Source organism: Babylonia areolata, chromosome 23, assembly GCF_041734735.1.
Source record: "Babylonia areolata isolate BAREFJ2019XMU chromosome 23, ASM4173473v1, whole genome shotgun sequence".
Taxonomy (NCBI): domain Eukaryota; kingdom Metazoa; phylum Mollusca; class Gastropoda; order Neogastropoda; family Buccinidae; genus Babylonia; species Babylonia areolata.
Window position 1 is genome coordinate 4815806 of NC_134898.1, and position 17886 is coordinate 4833691.

The window sequence follows — 17886 nt, forward strand, 5'->3', positions numbered from 1 at the left end:
CCCCACACACGTACATACAAAGATATATATATATATATATATATATATATATATATATATATATATATATATATACACGTTCCAATATCCTGTTGCTCCCACAGTGTAGGCATGCATACACTCACATACCTCATCCTCTACCCCACCTCCCCCCGCACTCCCACCTCCCCTCACACACACACACACACACACACACACGTACACATATCTCTCCTGACACTTGTGTGCAATTTCACTCTCGCGCATTCACAAACGCACTCAAAAGCACAGACCCACACATACACACAAACACACACAGCCGCCACTGACTGGCCGCAAGAGGGATGGGAAAAGATCTCTGATGCCAAGAACGTGGCATCTAGTGTGTTGCTCGGTCTATTGTATTTGGAAAGGCCCACAGAGACTCTGTTCCGTTTTGAAGAAATTTGCGCAATGTTGGTTTGGAAATGATGCCGATATTTGTTTGATTTGCAAAGCATCGTGCTCTACCTTTCATGTTAGATTTGCGGCCGCTCCCTCTCTCTGCTTTTATTTCTTTGAGGCGATCAATGGTGTGATGGCCTTGTACCTGTTCTTTTTGGTATTCTTTGACTTTTCTGAGGATTTCCGATTTTCCTAGATGTAGGCTGCTCGTTGGTGTTGCGTTACCAGCAAGTCTGTCAGCTCGCTCATTTCCCTTAACACCTGCATGTCCCGGGCAGTATGACCATGTGAGTTTTTTAATCTGAAAGTTGCGCATTGCGTTATGCCACTCTGGGCTTCCCATTCCGTTTTCAATGTTTCAGACATTGACAGGTGAGACAGTATGTGAACAATCCATGCAAACTGTCATTCTTTTTTGACTACAAATCATTCTAAAAGTCACTGTTCAAACCTCCCCTATAGGCAAGGCTGCACAAGCTGTAATCTTCGCATCACTGAAATGGTTAATGAGTGTACATATCAAACATCCTGTTCTGTGTTACAGAAATTAGTTCATGTGGTGGAAGTCAGAAAATGCTACATATCTTGATGTGTTTATTTGGTCTGTGTGGTGAAAGTGTTGAAAATCTTGATTTTTTGTTGGTTTTTTTTGGGGGGAGGGGGGGTGGTTTGGGGGAGGGCATGGGGGGGTTAGTTTATTTTGTTTTGGATTTTGTCAGTGTGTCGAAAATGTTACATATCTTGATGTGTTTCTTTGGTCTGTGTGTTGAAAGTGCTACATATCTTGACGTGTTTTTCTGGTCTGTGTGTACAGGTACACTCAACAATATTCGCTTTGCAGCCTACAGGACAGGCATGAAGCTTCGCTTGTTGCAAAAGAAGTTAGGATGTAAGTAAATGAATGTAAAAAGGCTGAATGTTTTCTTCTCTCTTTCTCTCTCTCTCTCTCTCTCTTTCTCTCTCCCTCCCTCCCTCCCTCTCTCTGTCCCCTTCTGTCCCTCTCTCTCGCAGAGAAACATCCCAAAGAATATGGCCCGTTTTCCACAAAGCTAAACTGTATGACATGGATATATATGTTCAAGTTTCTGTGATCAATATATACATATATATAGATTATATATATAGATATATATATATATGTATATATATATATATATATATATACATATATATATATAATATTTGTTGTGGCTTTTTTTTTTTAATAAAAGCTAAACAACCTTTATGTATGACATATACATGTTAAAAGTGTGTTTTTGTGGGAGGTAACCCTGACTGTGCCCTGCTACAGTTTCATGGATATACGCGTTAAAGATTTTGTTAGAAACGAAATAAAAGACGGGTTGGTTTTTTGGTTTTTTTTGTGTTTTTTGTTGTTGTTGTTGTTGTTTTTAAACCCTGACTGTGCCCCGCCCCCACAGTGCACCTGGTGGACATGAGTGTGGCGAGCGAGGCCTTTGAGCATCACGGGCTGCGGGGCCAGAACGACAAGCTGATGGACGTGTCGGAGATGATTGAGTGCCTGTCCTCCATGTATGAACACGTGGCCGGGGAACGCAGCACGCAGAACGTGCCTGTCAACGTGCCCCTGTGTGTGGACATGGTCCTCAACTGGATCCTCAACGTCTACGACACGTGAGCCGAACTTTTTACGAGCTTCCTCTGGACAGGGGAAAGGCTGGGGATAGGGTGGAGATTGCTACTGGGTGGATATCTGTGTAGGGAAAGGCTGGGGATTGTTATGGGGTGGATATCTGTGTAGGGAAAGGTTGGGGATTGTTGTGGGGTGGATATCTGTGTAGGGAAAGGCTGGGGATTGTTATGAGATGGATATCTGTGTAGGGAAACGCTGGGGATTGTTATGAGATGGATATCTGTGTAGGGAAAAGCTTGGATAGGGTAGGGATTGTCGTGGGGTGGATATCTGTATAGGGAAAGGCTGGGGATTGTTACGGGGTGGATATCTGTGTAGGGAAAGGCTGGAGATTGTCATGGGGTGGATATCTGTGTAGGGAAAGGCTGGGGATTGTCATGGGGTGGATATCTGTGTAGGGAAAGGCTGGGATAGGGTGGAGATTGTTATGGGGTGGATATCTGTGTAGGGAAAGGCTGGGGATTGTTATGGGGTGGATATCTGTGTAGGGAAAGGCTGGGGATTGTTACGGGGTGGATATCTGTGTAGGGAAAGGCTGGGGATTGTTATGGGGTGGATATCTGTGTAGGGAAAGGCTGGGATAGGGTGGAGATTGTTATGGGGTGGATATCTGTGTAGGGAAAGGCTGGGATAGGGTGGAGATTGTTATGGGGTGGATATCTGTGTAGGGAAAGGCTGGGATAGGGTGGAGATTGTTATGGGGTGGATATCTGTGTAGGGAAAGGCTGGGGATTGTTATGGGGTGGATTTTAGGGTGGAGATTGTTTTAGGGAGAGGCTGGGATAGGGTGGAGATTGTTCTGGGGAAAGGCTGGGACAGGGTGCAGATTGTTAATGAGAAAGGCGGAGAAAAGGGTGGAGATTGTTATCATTGGGGGAAGAGGAACGAGGTTTGAGGAAGGAGGAGGCAGGACTGCTTCATGATGTTGGGAATGGAAGGAACTGTTTTGAGCTAGATGGACGGAGGTTCCTTAACACACACAGCTCAGTCATGCATTGTGCTTTTTGGTTGTTTGTTGTATTGTTTCGTTTTGAATGGGGATGATGGGGAGGGGGGAGTGGGGGACAGAGGAGAGGGAGGAAGAACCAGGATCGTTTCTGATAAAGGGGGTGGGTGGAAGGGGTGGGGATTGTTTGGAGGGTGGGGTGAGGTAAGGAGTTCTTCATTTGATATTGCCAGATGCGTGTGGGTTTCAGTTTCACTATTTGTGTCTTTTTTTCCTCCCTTGTTTCTTGTTATGGGAAGTGTCTGCCTGCCAGACGCGCTCTCCCTGGGGACAGCAGCCCGAAATCACATAGAGAAATCTGTTGCGATAAAAAGAAATACAAATATATATATATATATTTGTGTACGTTTATCTTTATTGTCTTCTCAATACGTTGTCTGTGGTGTGTATATATATTTATGGGTTGTGTTTCTTTGTACAATAGAAGTTGCAGCAATATGGCGTATAAAGTATAAAAGGCAGCTATCTATAAAGGTCATGTTGATGATCAAAAAAAAAAAACGGAAGTGTCTTCCTGTTAAGTCTGTGTTTTTCTGTCTTCGTATCTTGTTCAGTGTGTCTTTCTGCTGCTGGGGAGGAATCTCCATTTGTTTTTTGGGTTTTTTTACTGGAATATTTTCTCTTTACATATAATCCTTGTGCATTCATTGCCTTGCCTTGGTGCCTTATCTCCATGGGTAACAGTGGGAGAGGGGGTTGGGGGGGGCACCATGATGTTGACTCCTGCACCAGCCTATCCATTCTGGCACATTCACTGATATTCTTTTTTTTTTCTTTTTCAGGGTACGGAGTGGCAAGCTGAGAGCGCTGTCATTCAAACTGGGAACAATACTGCTATGTTCCGGTCAGCTGGAGGATAAATACAGATGTAAGTTCCTCTCTCTTTCACTGTTCTCCGCTTTTTCTGCCTTCCCAGTCCACTTCCCGTGACACTTTTCATTCTGGTTTGGTTTGTTTTGTTTTTTTTTTGGGGGGGGGGGGGGGGTTCTGCAATCTGTGATGCACTGTTCTGCTTTGCAGTTAGGCATTGATATTTTGAGAACACTGGGATGGGCATCAGTTTTCTTCTTCTTCTTCTTCTTCTGCGTTCGTGGGCTGCAACTCCCACGTTCACTCGTATGCACACGAGTGGGCTTTTACGTGTATGACTGTTTTTACCCCGCCATATAGGCAGCCATACTCCGCTTTTGGGGGTGCATCAGTTGTCCATTCTGCAGTATTGTTTGTCCATGGCCTTTTGTGTGTGTGTGTGTGTGTGGAATCAAAATATTTGTTAATCCTTTTTTGACTCACTTGTGTAAACAAAGTGAGTCTGTGTTTTAACCCAGTGTTCGGTTGTCTGTGTCTGTGTGTGTGTGTGTGTCCGTGGTAAACTTTAACATTGACATTTTCTCTGCAAATTCTTTGTCAGTTGACACCAAATTAGGCATTAAAATAGGACAAATTCAGTTCTTTCCAGTCATCTTGTTTAAAACAATATTGCACCTCTGGGATGGGCACAAAAAAATTAAAAAAAACGAAGCCTAATTATATGCAAACTGCATTTACTGTTATATTTATATTTTTTGTATTCTCTAAACTTGGCACTTTGACCTGATATTCTGACACAACAAGCAGTTATTATTATCATTTTTTGTTTAAATAGGAACTTCTTTTGCTTAGCATGGAAGTTTTATTTATTTTGCAAATGTTTTGGTGCAGATAGTAAAGAAGGGAAATTACTCTGTAATTAATGCTAAGGGGACTTAATTTGCTTTAAACTGATCTTTCTCATCTTAAACATTATTTTTTTTTCTTTTCTTTTCTTTTTTCTTCTCCCAAGCTTATCCAGCACTTTTCAACCATTTATAAAATTTCTTTTTTTTCCTCTTAATGATTCCTTTACAGGATAAAGCATGAAGCACAAGTGAGTCTTGAGTCTTTGCCTCTTGTTATGATTTTTTTTTTTTTTTTTTTTTTTTTTGTAATCTGGGGATGATCAGTTAAATGAAAGGGCTGAAGGCCCCTGCACAGCCTGTCTTATTTGCCTTAAGGAGCTTAATGGTGAAGATGATATTCATGAATTTGGTTGTTTTTTTGTTTTTTTAACGAAGTGACAGTTTTGTGTTTAACACTTTCGAATGGTTTATATAGTTGGGTAGTCCTGATAACAGCCCTATGCAGATGGCTGGACAATAAACAACAATGTGTGTGTGTATGCAGTCCTGTTTCGACTGATCGCGGACACCAACGGGTTTGCGGACCAACGGAAGCTGGGACTGTTGCTGCACGACTGCATTCAGATTCCCCTGCAGCTGGGGGAGGTGGCCGCTTTCGGGGGCAGCAACATCGAGCCCAGCGTCCGCAGCTGTTTCGAGAAGGTGGGCAGCTGGCTGTGGTGCTTGATGTGTTGTTTTGACATGTGTTGGTTGTTTTGACGTGTTGTTTTGACATGTGTCGGTTGTTTTGACATGTGTCGGTTGTTTGGTGTGTTGTTTTAACATGTGTCTGTTGTTTGGTGTGTTGTTTTGACATGTGCTGTTTTTACACGTCTGTTGTTTTTACACGTGTCTGTTGTTTGGTGTGTTGTTTTGACATGTGCTGTTTTGACATGTGCTGTTTTTTACACATGTGTCTGTTGTTTTTACATGTGTCTGTTGTTTGGTGTGTTGTTTTTACATGTGTCTGTTGGTTGGTGGGTTGTTTTTACACACATATATGCTGGTTTGTTACTCATGTGTCTGTTGGTTTGTATGTTGTTTTTACACACGTGATGTTGGTTTGTATGTTGGTTTTGCGCATGTGATGTTGGTTTGTATGTTGTTTTTACACACGTGATGTTGGTTTGTATGTTGTTTTTACACATGTGCCTAGTGTAGTTCTTATGGGTGTTATTTAATTACACATGTAGCAAAATTCTAAGGATGTGTGTTATTTAGACACATGTGCTGCTGCACAGTTCTTATGGATGTTGTGTGATGCTTTTGACACATTCGTGAAGCAGGACAGTTCTTACTGGTGTTGTGTGTTGTTTCAACACACGTGTGTTGCAGCAAAGTTGCTTTGACAAGTTCTGTAGCGCAGTTCTTAAGGTTGCTGCTTGTTGAATCAGAAACCCCTCACCTGACCACTTGTGTCACGACGCCTCTCTAGCATCAGCATTATGGCTGTATGTAAATGTTTCAGGTGAAAGGTCGGCAGGAGAGCCAGGTGTCACGGGGCGCCTCTCACAATCAGCATGATGGCTGTATGTAAATATTTCAGGGGAAAGGTCGGCCAGAGATCCAGATGTCACGGCGCCTCTCACAATCAGCATGATGGCTGTATGTAAATATTTCAGGTGAAAGGTCAGCCGGAGATCCAGGTGTCACGGCGCCTCTTAGCATCAGCATGACAGCTGTATGTTAATGTTTCAGGTGAAAGGTTGGCCGGAGAGCAAGGTGTCACGGTTCCTCTCAGCATCAGCATGACAGCTGTATGTTAATGTTTCAGGTGAAAGGTCGGCCGGAGAGCAAGGTGTCACGGTTCCTCTTAGCATCAACATGATAGCTGTATGTAAATGTTTCAGGTGAAAGGTCAGCCGGAGAGCAAGGTGTCACGGTTCCTCTTAGCATCAGCATGACAGCTGTATGTTAATGTTTCAGGTGAAAGGTCGGCCGGAGATCCAGGTGTCACGGCGCCTCTTAGCATCAACATGACAGCTGTATGTAAATGTTTCAGGTGAAAGGTCAGCCGGAGAGCAAGGTGTCACGGTTCCTCTTAGCATCAGCATGACAGCTGTATGTTAATGTTTCAGGTGAAAGGTCAGCCGGAGATCCAGGTGTCACGGCGCCTCTTAGCATCAGCATGACAGCTGTATGTTAATGTTTCAGGTGAAAGGTCGGCCGGAGAGCAAGGTGTCACGGTTCCTCTCAGCATCAGCATGACAGCTGTATGTTAATGTTTCAGGTGAAAGGTCGGCCGGAGATCCAGGTGGTGAACTTCCTGGAGTGGCTGTCGATGGAGCCCCAGTCCATGGTGTGGCTGCCGGTGCTGCACCGACTGGCCGCAGCCGAAACGGCCAAACACCAGGCCAAGTGTAACGTCTGTAAGGACTTCCCCATCGTCGGCTTCAGGTGGGTGGGTGTAGGGGGTTTTTTTGTGTGTGTTGTGGTATGGGTGGGCGTTGTGTGTGTGTGTGTTCCTTAGTGGATTACTTGAATACTTGAATTTTAACTCTCCATGTCTGCTTGTATGTGTACGCACAAACACACACACACACACACACACACACACACACACACACATGTACATGTACATACAGACACACAACATAACACTCTCTCTCTCTCTCTCTCTCTCTCTCTCTCTCTCTCTCTCTATCTATCTATCTCACACACACACACACACACACACATGTACACACACACACACACACGTGCACACACACACACTCTCTCTCTCTCTGTGTGTGTCTCTCTCTCACTCACACACACACACATACACACAACACCCAAACTCACCCACCGCAACACACTTTCATCCATCTGTTTGTAAAAAAAAAAATGTTTAAATAAAAAAAAGATGATAATAAAATGTCTGATGTCTGATAAAATCTTAAAATTACATTGAAAACGCTGCACTTATTTAATTGCTACTATGATAATTGTGTGGCTGTGTGCAGGTATCGGTGCCTGAAGTGCTTCAACTTTGACATGTGCCAAAACTGCTTCTTCTCTGGCCGCGTGGTGAAGGGACACAAGCTGAGTCATCCCATGCAGGAGTACTGCACCACCGTATGTCTTGTCCACCCTGTCCTTTTCTCTCTTCCTTCCTTCCTTTCTTTGCTTTGTCTTCTCTTTCATGCCCTGCTGTTCTCTCCACGTTCTCTCTCCCCTTAACTCCAGGAGGAGGAACGTCTAGTCAGTCGGATGAAATGATAAACCGAGGTCCCGTGTGAAGCGCACACTTGGTGCACTGAAAAAGAACCTGTGACAATGTGAGTGTTGTCCTGTGGCAAAATTCTGTAGAAGAAATCCACTCTGATAGATACAGAAATATATATATATGCATGCACTCAAGTGCTTTGTCTTCTGTCTTTTACATTCTTTGGGTTTAAACAGTATTTTGTTTGATAATGTGTCAATACAGATCAACTGAATTCAACAGGACAAGAAGAAAATTTGGTTTCAAGACTCGTCATTGCGCACTTGTACATGAACATGTGACGGATGCATTCATATTTTTTTCACAATGTCAGAAGGGAATGTTCAAGAAAGTTCTCCCCAGAGTGGTAATTCATGTCATAAGTTCATGTCAGTTTTTCTTTGTGTGTTTTTTTTTATTTTTTTTTTTTTTTTTTTATTGCAGACAACATCAGGAGAGGATGTTCGAGATTTCTCCAAAGTGTTCAGAAACAAGTTCAAGTCCAAACGTCACTTCAAGAAACACCCCCGCCTTGGTTATCTCCCTGTTCAGACGGTGCTAGAGGGCGACAGTTTAGAAAGGTCAGTTGCAAATGAACCCACATTCTATTTTTCCTTTAAATATTTATGTGATTTTCAGTTGTGTTGGAGAATCATGACCTGTGATGGCTTGCAGTTTGGACTGCTTGGTTTGTGCTGTTGAAGAAAAAAAAAAAGTCTGTATATTAAGAGTTTATAAAAATTAAAAAAACCCACAGGCTTTTATAGGCCATCGGGGCAGTGAATTCGTTTCCACTTTGTCTTGAGCTCGGCACAGGAAAGTTGGGGTCAATCTGTTCCTTCCACCATTTTAATCTTCCCCAGCTATTATGTTTATAAAAATTAAAAAAATGTTTAGATTTTATTTCTCTTTCTGTTTAAGTATTATGTTAAAAAAAAATTAAAACAAGAGAAGCAAGGCCTTCAACACTCACTTGTGATACACTGAAAAAAAAATCCAAGCTTTTTTATGTATTGTGTATAATTTCAAAATGTAATGTTTAAGATGAGAAAGATCAGTTTAAAGCAAATTAAGTCCCCTAGCATAATTACAGAGTTATTTCCCTTCTTTACTATCTGCACCATAACATTTGCAAAATAAATAAAACTTCCATGCTTAGCAAAAGAAGTTCCTGTTTGAACAAAAAATGATAATAATGACTGCTCTTGTTGTTGGGTCAGAATATCAGATCAAAGTGCCAAGTTCAGAGAATACAAAAAATATAAATATAACAGTAAATGCAGTTTGCATATAATTAGGCTTCATTTTTTTTTTTTTTTTTGTGCCCATCCCAGAGGTGCAATATTGTTTTAAACAAGATGACTGGAAAGAACTGAATTTTTCCTATTTTTATGCCTAATTTGGTGTCAACTGACAAAGTATTTGCAGAGAAAATGTCAATGTTAAAGTTTACCACGGACACACAGACACACACACACACACACACACACAGACAACCGAACACCGGGTTAAAACATAGACTCACTTTGTTTACACAAGTGAGTCAAAAACAAAAACAAATGTGTAGAATGTTTTGTTTTATTTAACCTTTCACATCCTGACTGCAGGTGTTTGTGAGGGTTGTCAGGCCTTGCATTGCCCCCCCTTGTGGTGGGTGTTGGTGATGGGGAGGTAATGACATCAGTGGCCACAGAATGAGCCCATTGCAGATTCCCTGGGGGGATGGCCCAGAAAGATAACAGAGTTCCTGGGAAGTGATCGATATCATTTCTGGGTCAAGCTGATGGCTTCAGGATAGTGCTGATTGTGCACTCTGCTCTGTCGGTGTCTGAGCCTCTGTGTGTGTGTGTGTGTGTGTCTGCATGTATCTGAGTCTCTGTGTGTGGTTGTCTGTGTGTATGTCTGTCTCTGTGTGTGTCTGTCTCTGTGTCTGAGTCTCTGTGTGTGTTTGTCTGTGTGTATGTCTGTCTCTGTGTGTGTCTGTCTCTGTGTCTGAGTCTCTGTGTGTGTGTGTCTGTCTCTGTGTGTGTCTGTCTCTGTGTCTGAGTCTCTGTGTGTGTCTGTCTCTGTGTATGTCTGTCTCTGTGTCTGAGTCTCTGTGTGTGTCTGTCTCTGTGTCTGAGTCTCTGTGTGTGTCTGTCTCTCTGTGTGTGTCTGTCTCTGTGTCTGTCTCTGTGTCTGAGCCTCTGTGTGTGTCTGTCTCTGTGTCTGAGTCTCTGTGTATGTCTGTCTCTGTGTCTGAGTCTCTGTGTGTGTCTGTCTCTGTGTTCATTTCAGATTTATGTGTATGTTCTTATTTATGTTGAATGTCTCTTTAAATCTTGAGCTGTAAATATGGTATTGACAGACGTAGAGGAAGAAACCTTTCTTTTAAAGGAGATTTTTACATGGATATATGGGAAAGAAGTAGTATTAAATAAAAGGGGGAAGAGACCAATTGATGAAATCAAATCAGTATCATATCACAGTCCGACTGTCCCTTTCTCGCTCTCTTGCTTCCTCTCTCTCTCTCTCTCTCTCTCTCTCTCTCTCTCTCTCTCTCTCTCTCTCTCTGGAATACAGATTTTGGTTGAGAGTTTGCTTACAGCAAACTAGACCTGGTAATAGAAGGGGAGCAAGTTGATGCCAGCAGCTGTTTAGCTGAGAATTGAGGTTTTCAAAATCAAAACAAATACAAAATGAATAAATAAATCATTTCCCCCCAGTCTCTACAGTCCTCCTCCCCCATCCCTTCCCTCTCTCCCCAGTGCCCCCCCTCCCCCCACACACACACACACCCTTCCAATCTCTAAAAATAAAAACAAACAAACAAAAGATATCAGTTCCCACCCTTACCATCCCCACACACATCCCTCCAAGCTACATTCACATCCCCTCCAAAACAAAACAGATATTCCCCCTCCCCCCCCCCCCTCCCTGCCCCCACACACACCACCCCATCTTACCCTCCACACCGACTCCTCTCTTTCCACCACCACCCCCCAGACCCCCCTCCCCCCCCCCCCCAGACCACCCTCCCCCCCTCACACACAACCAAAACAAATATATAACAGCTAAATAAACACATGCTCATGCAATCCTATGAAGAGATTGGAGGACAAATTCAGGCAGGTCTTGCTTGCTTGCTTGCTGTGCATTGCTTTTTTGTTGCTGTGGCTGGAAAGAAAAAGGAGGGAATGGGTCAGTGGGCTGTGTGTTGTTGCATCTCTGTGTGGAGTGATGGCCTAGAGGTAACGCGTCCGCCTAGGAATCTGAGCACCCTGGTTCGAATCACGGCTCAGCCGCCGATATTTTCTCCCCCTCCACTAGATCTTGAGTGGTGGTCTGGACGCTAGTCATTCGGATGAGACGATAAGCTGAGGTCCTGTGTGCAGCATGCACTTAGCGCACGTAAAAGAACCCACGGCAACAAAAGGGTTGTTCCTGGCAAAAATATATAGAAATTCCACTTCAGTAGGAAAAACAAAAAACTGCACACAAGAAAAAAAAAATTTTTAAATCGGTGGCATTGTAGTGAAGCGATGTGCTCTCCCTGGGGAGAGCAGCCCTGATTTCACACAGAGAAATCTGTTGTGATAAAAAGAGAAATGCATACAAATGCATACATAGACAGATGCACGCAGGAACAGACGACATACGTGTGTTGTGTGTTAAAATGAAAAGGACGCATTGTGTGGTGTGTGTGTGTGTGTTGGGCACCAGCGACAGACGCATCAACATTCATCTCAGAATAACAAGAAAGACAATCATCACACCTGTCAGAGTAAGAAAAAAACGACAGATATAGCTGCATGCACAAACAGACGACAGACACGTGTTGTGTGTGTGTGTTAAAATGAAAAGGACGCGTTGTGTGCTGTGTCCACAGCCCTGCCCCCTCCCCGCAGCACAGCATCTCGCAAGACATGCACTCCAGGCTGGAACTGTACGCCTCCAGGTAAGCAACGCTGTCAGCTGTTTTATGGAACATGTTAACGCTTTGTATCATGTCGCAGGCTTTTCACCATCAGTGGTGTGTGGGAGAGTGTGTGTGTGTTAGTCAGTATGTGTTTGTGTATCTGTGTGTGTGTGTGTGTGTGTGTGTGTGTCTGTGTGTGTGTGAACGTGTTTGTGTGTGTGTGTGTCTGTGAGTGTATTTCTCTGTGTGTGTCTATGTATGTGTGTGTGTGCACTTACGTTTAGGTGCTGAGGAATATGATGGTCATGTTTCATTAAGGCAGGGGGGAGGTAGTTATTGTACATGAGGTCTCTTTTGGGTTTTTTGTTGTTTTGTCTTTTTTTTAAATATTGCATTAAGTATCTAATCTGTGTGTATGTATATAGATATATATATATGTGTGTGTGTGCGTGTGTGTGTGTATGTGTACTTATATGTATACGCCTATAACTCTGTAACTTGATGCTGTGTTCAACAGATTAGCAGAGGTAGAACAGAGACAGAACTGCTCATCACCAGACTCGTGAGTGTTTCTCCTTTATAGTGGTGCCAGATTTTCCTGTTGACTGGTGTCAGAGTATATAGTAAAGTGCCCTTTACACTGGTGCTAGATTTTCATATTGATAGGTGTCAGAGGCTATTTGGAAGTGGTGGCTGAAAGGTAACACATCCACCTAGGACCGAGACAATGAAGGTACAGGACTGAAACCCCATGCTCAGCAGAATTTTCTTCCCCTCCACTAGACCTTGTGTAGTGGTCTGGATGCTAGTCGTTACGATGAGATGATAAAATGAGGTCCTGTGTGCAAGATGTATTTAGCATACGTAAAAGAACCCATGGCAACGGGTTGTCCCTGGCAGGATATTTTGTATAGGAAAATCCACTTTTGATAGTAAAACACATACACTAGCAGACAGAAAAACAAAGTATCAGTATCAGTAGCTCAAGGAGGCGTCACTGCGTTCGGTCAAATCCATATACGCTACACCACATCTGCCAGGCAGATGCCTGACCAGCAGCGTAACCCAACGCGGTCAGTCAGGCCTTGAGAAAAAAATAAAATAAAATAAACAAATAAAATAAAATAAATAGATTAAAAAATAAATAAATAATTAAATAAAAAATGAAATAAAAATAAATAATAATAATAAAATAAATAAAGTATTTAAAAAAATGATAATAATAAAATAAAAAAATTTTTAAATAATAATAATAATAATAATAATAAATTTTAAATGAGGTCCTGTGTGCAACATGTATTTAGCATACGTAAAAGAACCAAGAGTAGTGTTGCACTGTGCTGGTGTGCTCTCCATGGGGAGAGCAGCCTGATTTTCACACAAAGAAATACTGTAAAAAAGGGAGCAGTATTAAGCTGTTGCATTCTTATATGTTGGAATTTCTTTTTTTAGCTCTTACAAAGAGATGTGTAGACATGACGCAGTTTAGTAAGACATCTGATTTGAAAGTTATTATTGACAAGGAATGGATAAGATTTTGAAACATGTGTTAAATTGAAAATCAGTGTTGGGATTTTTCACTACCTGCAAATATGAGTAGTTTTTTTTTCTTCTTCCTTTTGTTTTAAAACTTTATTGATGTATATACATAAATCATCAGAGTCATAGCAGTGATATTGTGTATGAGAATGAGCAGTCCATTTAGGACCATGTTATGATGAGTGCTTACACTTAACAAGCACATACATGCGTGTGCATCCACACACACAAACATACATGCACACATTTGCACACACACACACACACACACGCACACACACAAACACACACACACACACACACACACACACACACACACACACACACACACTTGCACACACACACTCACACACACACACTCTCTTTCTCTCTCTCTCTCTCTCTCTCACATACATTTGCACACACACACACATACACACACACATTTGCGCACACACACACACACACACACACACATACATTTACACACTCTCTCTCTCTCTCTCTCTCTCTCACACACACACACACACACACACTCACACACTCACACACAGTGACAACATTTCCATTGTTGTTTTCTCTGTTGCAGAGAGGATGAGCATCACCTGATCGCTCAATATTGCTCAAGTCTCAATGGAGACCCGTCTGCTCAGGCAGTGAGTACTCACAAGTTGCACTCTGCACCCTTCTGTAAACAGTGCATCAGACACCAGTCAGTGCATTCAAAACCTTCAGTGCATACATAACACTGCCACCTGAATTCAGTGCATACATAACACTGCCACCTGAATTCAGTGCATGCATAACACTGCCACCTGAATTCAGTGCATACATAACACTGCCACCTGAATTCAGTGCATACATAACACTGCCACCTGAATTCAGTGCATACATAACACTGCCACCTGAATTCAGTGCATACATAACACTGCCTCCTGAATTCAGTGCATGTATAACACTGCCACCTGAATTCAGTGCATACATAACACTGCCACCTGAATTCAGTCATACATAACACTGCCACCTGAATTAAGTGCATACATAACACTGCCAACTGAATTCAGTGCATACATAACACTGCCTCCTGAATTCAGTGCATACATAACACTGCCACCTGAATTCAGTGCATACATAACACTGCCACCTGAATTCAGTCATACATAACACTGCCACCTGAATTAAGTGCATACATAACACTGCCAACTGAATTCAGTGCATGTATAACACTGCCACCTGAATTCAGTGCATACATAACACTGCCACCTGAATTCAGTGCATACATAACACTGCCACCTGAATTCAGACATAACACTGCCACCTGAATTCAGTGCATACACAACACTGCCACCTGAATTCAGTCGTACATAACACTGCCACCTGAATTCAGTGCATACATAACACTGCCACCTGAATTCAGTCATACATAACTGCTGCCTCATTTTAATGCATACATAACTGCCACCCAACTTAAGCCACTTGACTTCAGTGCATACATAACTGCCACCTGACTCATCCTCAAGAAAGAAAATGTCTGAGCTCATCACTCCTCTCTAGCAGTCTCTCCACTGGCTCCTTGCCTCACACAGAATGAAGGGCAAGGTCAGCACTGGGGGTGAGTAGGAGGAAGGGGGTGGGGGGCACAGGGGATTAGATGGTGAGTAACGGGTTTAGATGACACTGAACTCCAAGATTTGTTGAACATGATTAACTCTCTCCGGACGAAGGAATGCGTGAGCATTCCTACATAAAATGTATTCGGTTTCAGACGACGGAATGGAATAGCATTTTCAAGAAATAAAAATCCATCACGCGCTGTACACGTGATTTTGTGATTAGCCAAGCAGAGTGCGCTATTCTGCGTCACTCCACAATCGAACGGTATGATTGGTCAGCCTGCCATGTGTGGCCTGTCTCGTACACACGCTGACAAAGTCACTGACCGGTCGTCTGCTCGCGTGCCAGCCTGTTAGCAAAGCGGGCTCTTCTCAAAATGCTGTGGAGCGAACAAGGCAGTGACGGCAACGTTTTAGTGTTGCCGAAGTACTTGAAATGTTACAAACTGAAGGGTCGGACATTGAAGAGGTGGATGATGACGAAGAAGAAAGTGGATGATGACGAAGAAGAAAGTGAATTTAATGCATAAAGCGAGCATGGGTATGGTGATTCGGGGTGAAAAATTGGCATTATTTTCTACATATGGCAAAACTAAAAAAGATGAGAAATTTGATTTTTTTTTTTTTAATATGTAATAGCTCAACACATAATAAACAAGTTCTGAAAGTTTCATTTTCTTACTCTGTATTTTGTATTTTTGGAAAAAATTTTCCAAACCCTGACAAATGGGCCATCTGTGGGGAAAAGCAAGTGAGAAAACTTGTCGTCCTGAGTGAGTTAACCCATTCAACCTGAGGTAGTTTATAGCCTCAACAGGTTTCCATGCCATATTGATGTGGAGGAAAGGCAGAAAATACACTGTTTTTTCTCCTGATTTCTTGTGGACACATCCAGAAATACTGTGGGAGTTAGTTCCCTTACCATACAGTTTTTGCGTACATAGGAAAGTGAAAACTATTTTAATGAGACGAACCTTGACACCAGAGTGATGCTAGGGAACAGGACTGAATGAATTGGAATATGCGGATAATAATGATGGTAACGATAGAAATAATAATGGATGATTATCCAGCACACTTTCCAGAAATCTGCTCCAGGTGTTTTACAAAACACTTTTGTTTACAAAACACATCATATGTTAAATGTGACCAACAAACTAAACACACACACACACACACACACACACACACACACACACACAAACACACCCCCCCCCACACACCCCACCCCACACACACACACAGAGCACACACACACACACACACACACACACACACACACACACACACACACACACGCATGGATGTCTAGTGGTGAGGAATCCCATCAAGGACCACAAGGAAGAACAGTGAGCGTTGGGTGTTGCAGCTGAAGAGCCCCATGCAGATCATGATGGCTGTGGACGCTGATCAGCAGCACGACCTGGAGGTCACCATTAAAGAGCTGGAGCAGGAAAACAAGTCGGTGGTGGCGTTGGTGTGGATGTCTGTGTTTGTGGTGTTGGTGTGGATGTTTGTGGTGTGTGTAGTGAGTGGTGATGTGGATGTGTGTGTGTGTGTGTGTGTGGTGGTGGTGGATCTCTGTGTGTGTGTGGTGGTGGATCTCTGTGTGTGGCAGTGGATCTGTGTGTGTGTGGTGGTGGATCTGTGTGTGTGTGGTGGTGGATCTCTGTGTGTGTGGTGGTGGATCTCTGTGTGTGTGGTGGTGGATCTGTGTGTGTGTGGTGGTGGATCTCTGTGTGTGTGGTGGTGGATCTGTGTGTGTGTGGTGGTGGATCTCTGTGTGTGTGGTGGTGGATCTCTGTGTGTGTGTGGTGTGGTGTTGTGGATGTCTGTTGTGTGGTGTGGATCTCTGTGTGTGTGGTGGTGGTGGATCTCTGTGTGTGTGGTATGTGGATCTGTGTGTGTGGTGTGTGTGTCTTGTGTGTGGTGTGGTGTGGATGTCTGTTGTGTGGTGTGTGGATTGTGTGTGTGTGGTGTGTGTGTCTTGTGTGTGGTGTGGTGTAGATGTCTGTTGTGTGGTGTGTGTGTGTGTGGTGGTGGTGGATCTCGGTGTGTGTGTGGTTTGTGTATTTGTGGATATCTGTGTGTGTGGTTTGTGTATTTGTGGATATCTGTGTGTGGTGTGGACCTGTGTGTGTGTGTGGTGTGCATCTGTGTGTGTGTGGTGTATGTATTTGTGGATATCTGTGTGTGTGTGTGTGTTTTTGGATGTCTGTGTGTGTGCCGTGTGTAGTGAGTGGATGTGTGGTGGGTGCGTGGGTTGTGTGTGTGTGTGTGTGTATGCACGTGCATTCATACACATGCATGTGTGTGTGAGAGAGAGAGAGAGAATGCCATTATTAGTTTTACACAAACAGTTCTATAAAAAAAATTAAAAAATCTTTTTAAATTCACTTTTCCCTCTTCCTCCCTCCTCCGCCCCTCCCCCCCCAACAGGACCCTCCAGGAAGAATACAACAGACTGCGGCAGGCGCAGGAGTCGCGTGAGAACAGCCAGGGGGTGCAGCCTGAGGGGGGAAGCATGGTGCCGCCGGTGGGGGTGGTGCTGCGCGACGAGGAGATGCTGGCGGAGGCCAAGCTGCTCCGGCAGCACAAGGGTCGGCTGGAGGCGCGGATGAGGATCCTGGAGGACCACAACCACCAGCTGGAGGCCCAGCTGTCCCGCCTCCGGCAGCTGCTGGACCAGGTCAGTGGACGGGTATCGTCGTCATTGTCATCATCGTCATATCCGTCGTCATTGTCATTGTCGTGTTTATCATCATTGTCGTCGTCGTCATGTTCGTCATATCGTCGTCGTCATTGTCATCATCATCATCATATTCGTCATCATTATCATTGTCATGTTTATCATCATTGTCATCGTCATCATGTTTGTCATTGTCATTAT

At 43.4% G+C, this 17886-nt stretch overlaps 1 protein-coding gene across 11 annotated transcripts in view; it reads left to right on the forward strand.

Annotated features, from left to right (window-relative positions):
* Positions 1 to 17886, forward strand: part of LOC143297920 (dystrophin-like) — a 477394-nt gene that overhangs the window by 453789 nt on the left and 5719 nt on the right. For all 11 annotated transcript variants that reach the window (XM_076610493.1, XM_076610497.1, XM_076610494.1 and 8 more), the window contains 12 exons: positions 1238 to 1312; positions 1845 to 2058; positions 3866 to 3951; positions 5286 to 5443; positions 7011 to 7177; positions 7726 to 7837; positions 8412 to 8548; positions 11836 to 11904; positions 12383 to 12427; positions 13973 to 14039; positions 16366 to 16457; positions 17436 to 17685. In XM_076610493.1, coding sequence (XP_076466608.1) covers positions 1238 to 1312; positions 1845 to 2058; positions 3866 to 3951; positions 5286 to 5443; positions 7011 to 7177; positions 7726 to 7837; positions 8412 to 8548; positions 11836 to 11904; positions 12383 to 12427; positions 13973 to 14039; positions 16366 to 16457; positions 17436 to 17685 — 1472 coding nt within the window. The remainder of the gene's footprint in view (positions 1 to 1237; positions 1313 to 1844; positions 2059 to 3865; positions 3952 to 5285; positions 5444 to 7010; positions 7178 to 7725; positions 7838 to 8411; positions 8549 to 11835; positions 11905 to 12382; positions 12428 to 13972; positions 14040 to 16365; positions 16458 to 17435; positions 17686 to 17886) is intronic.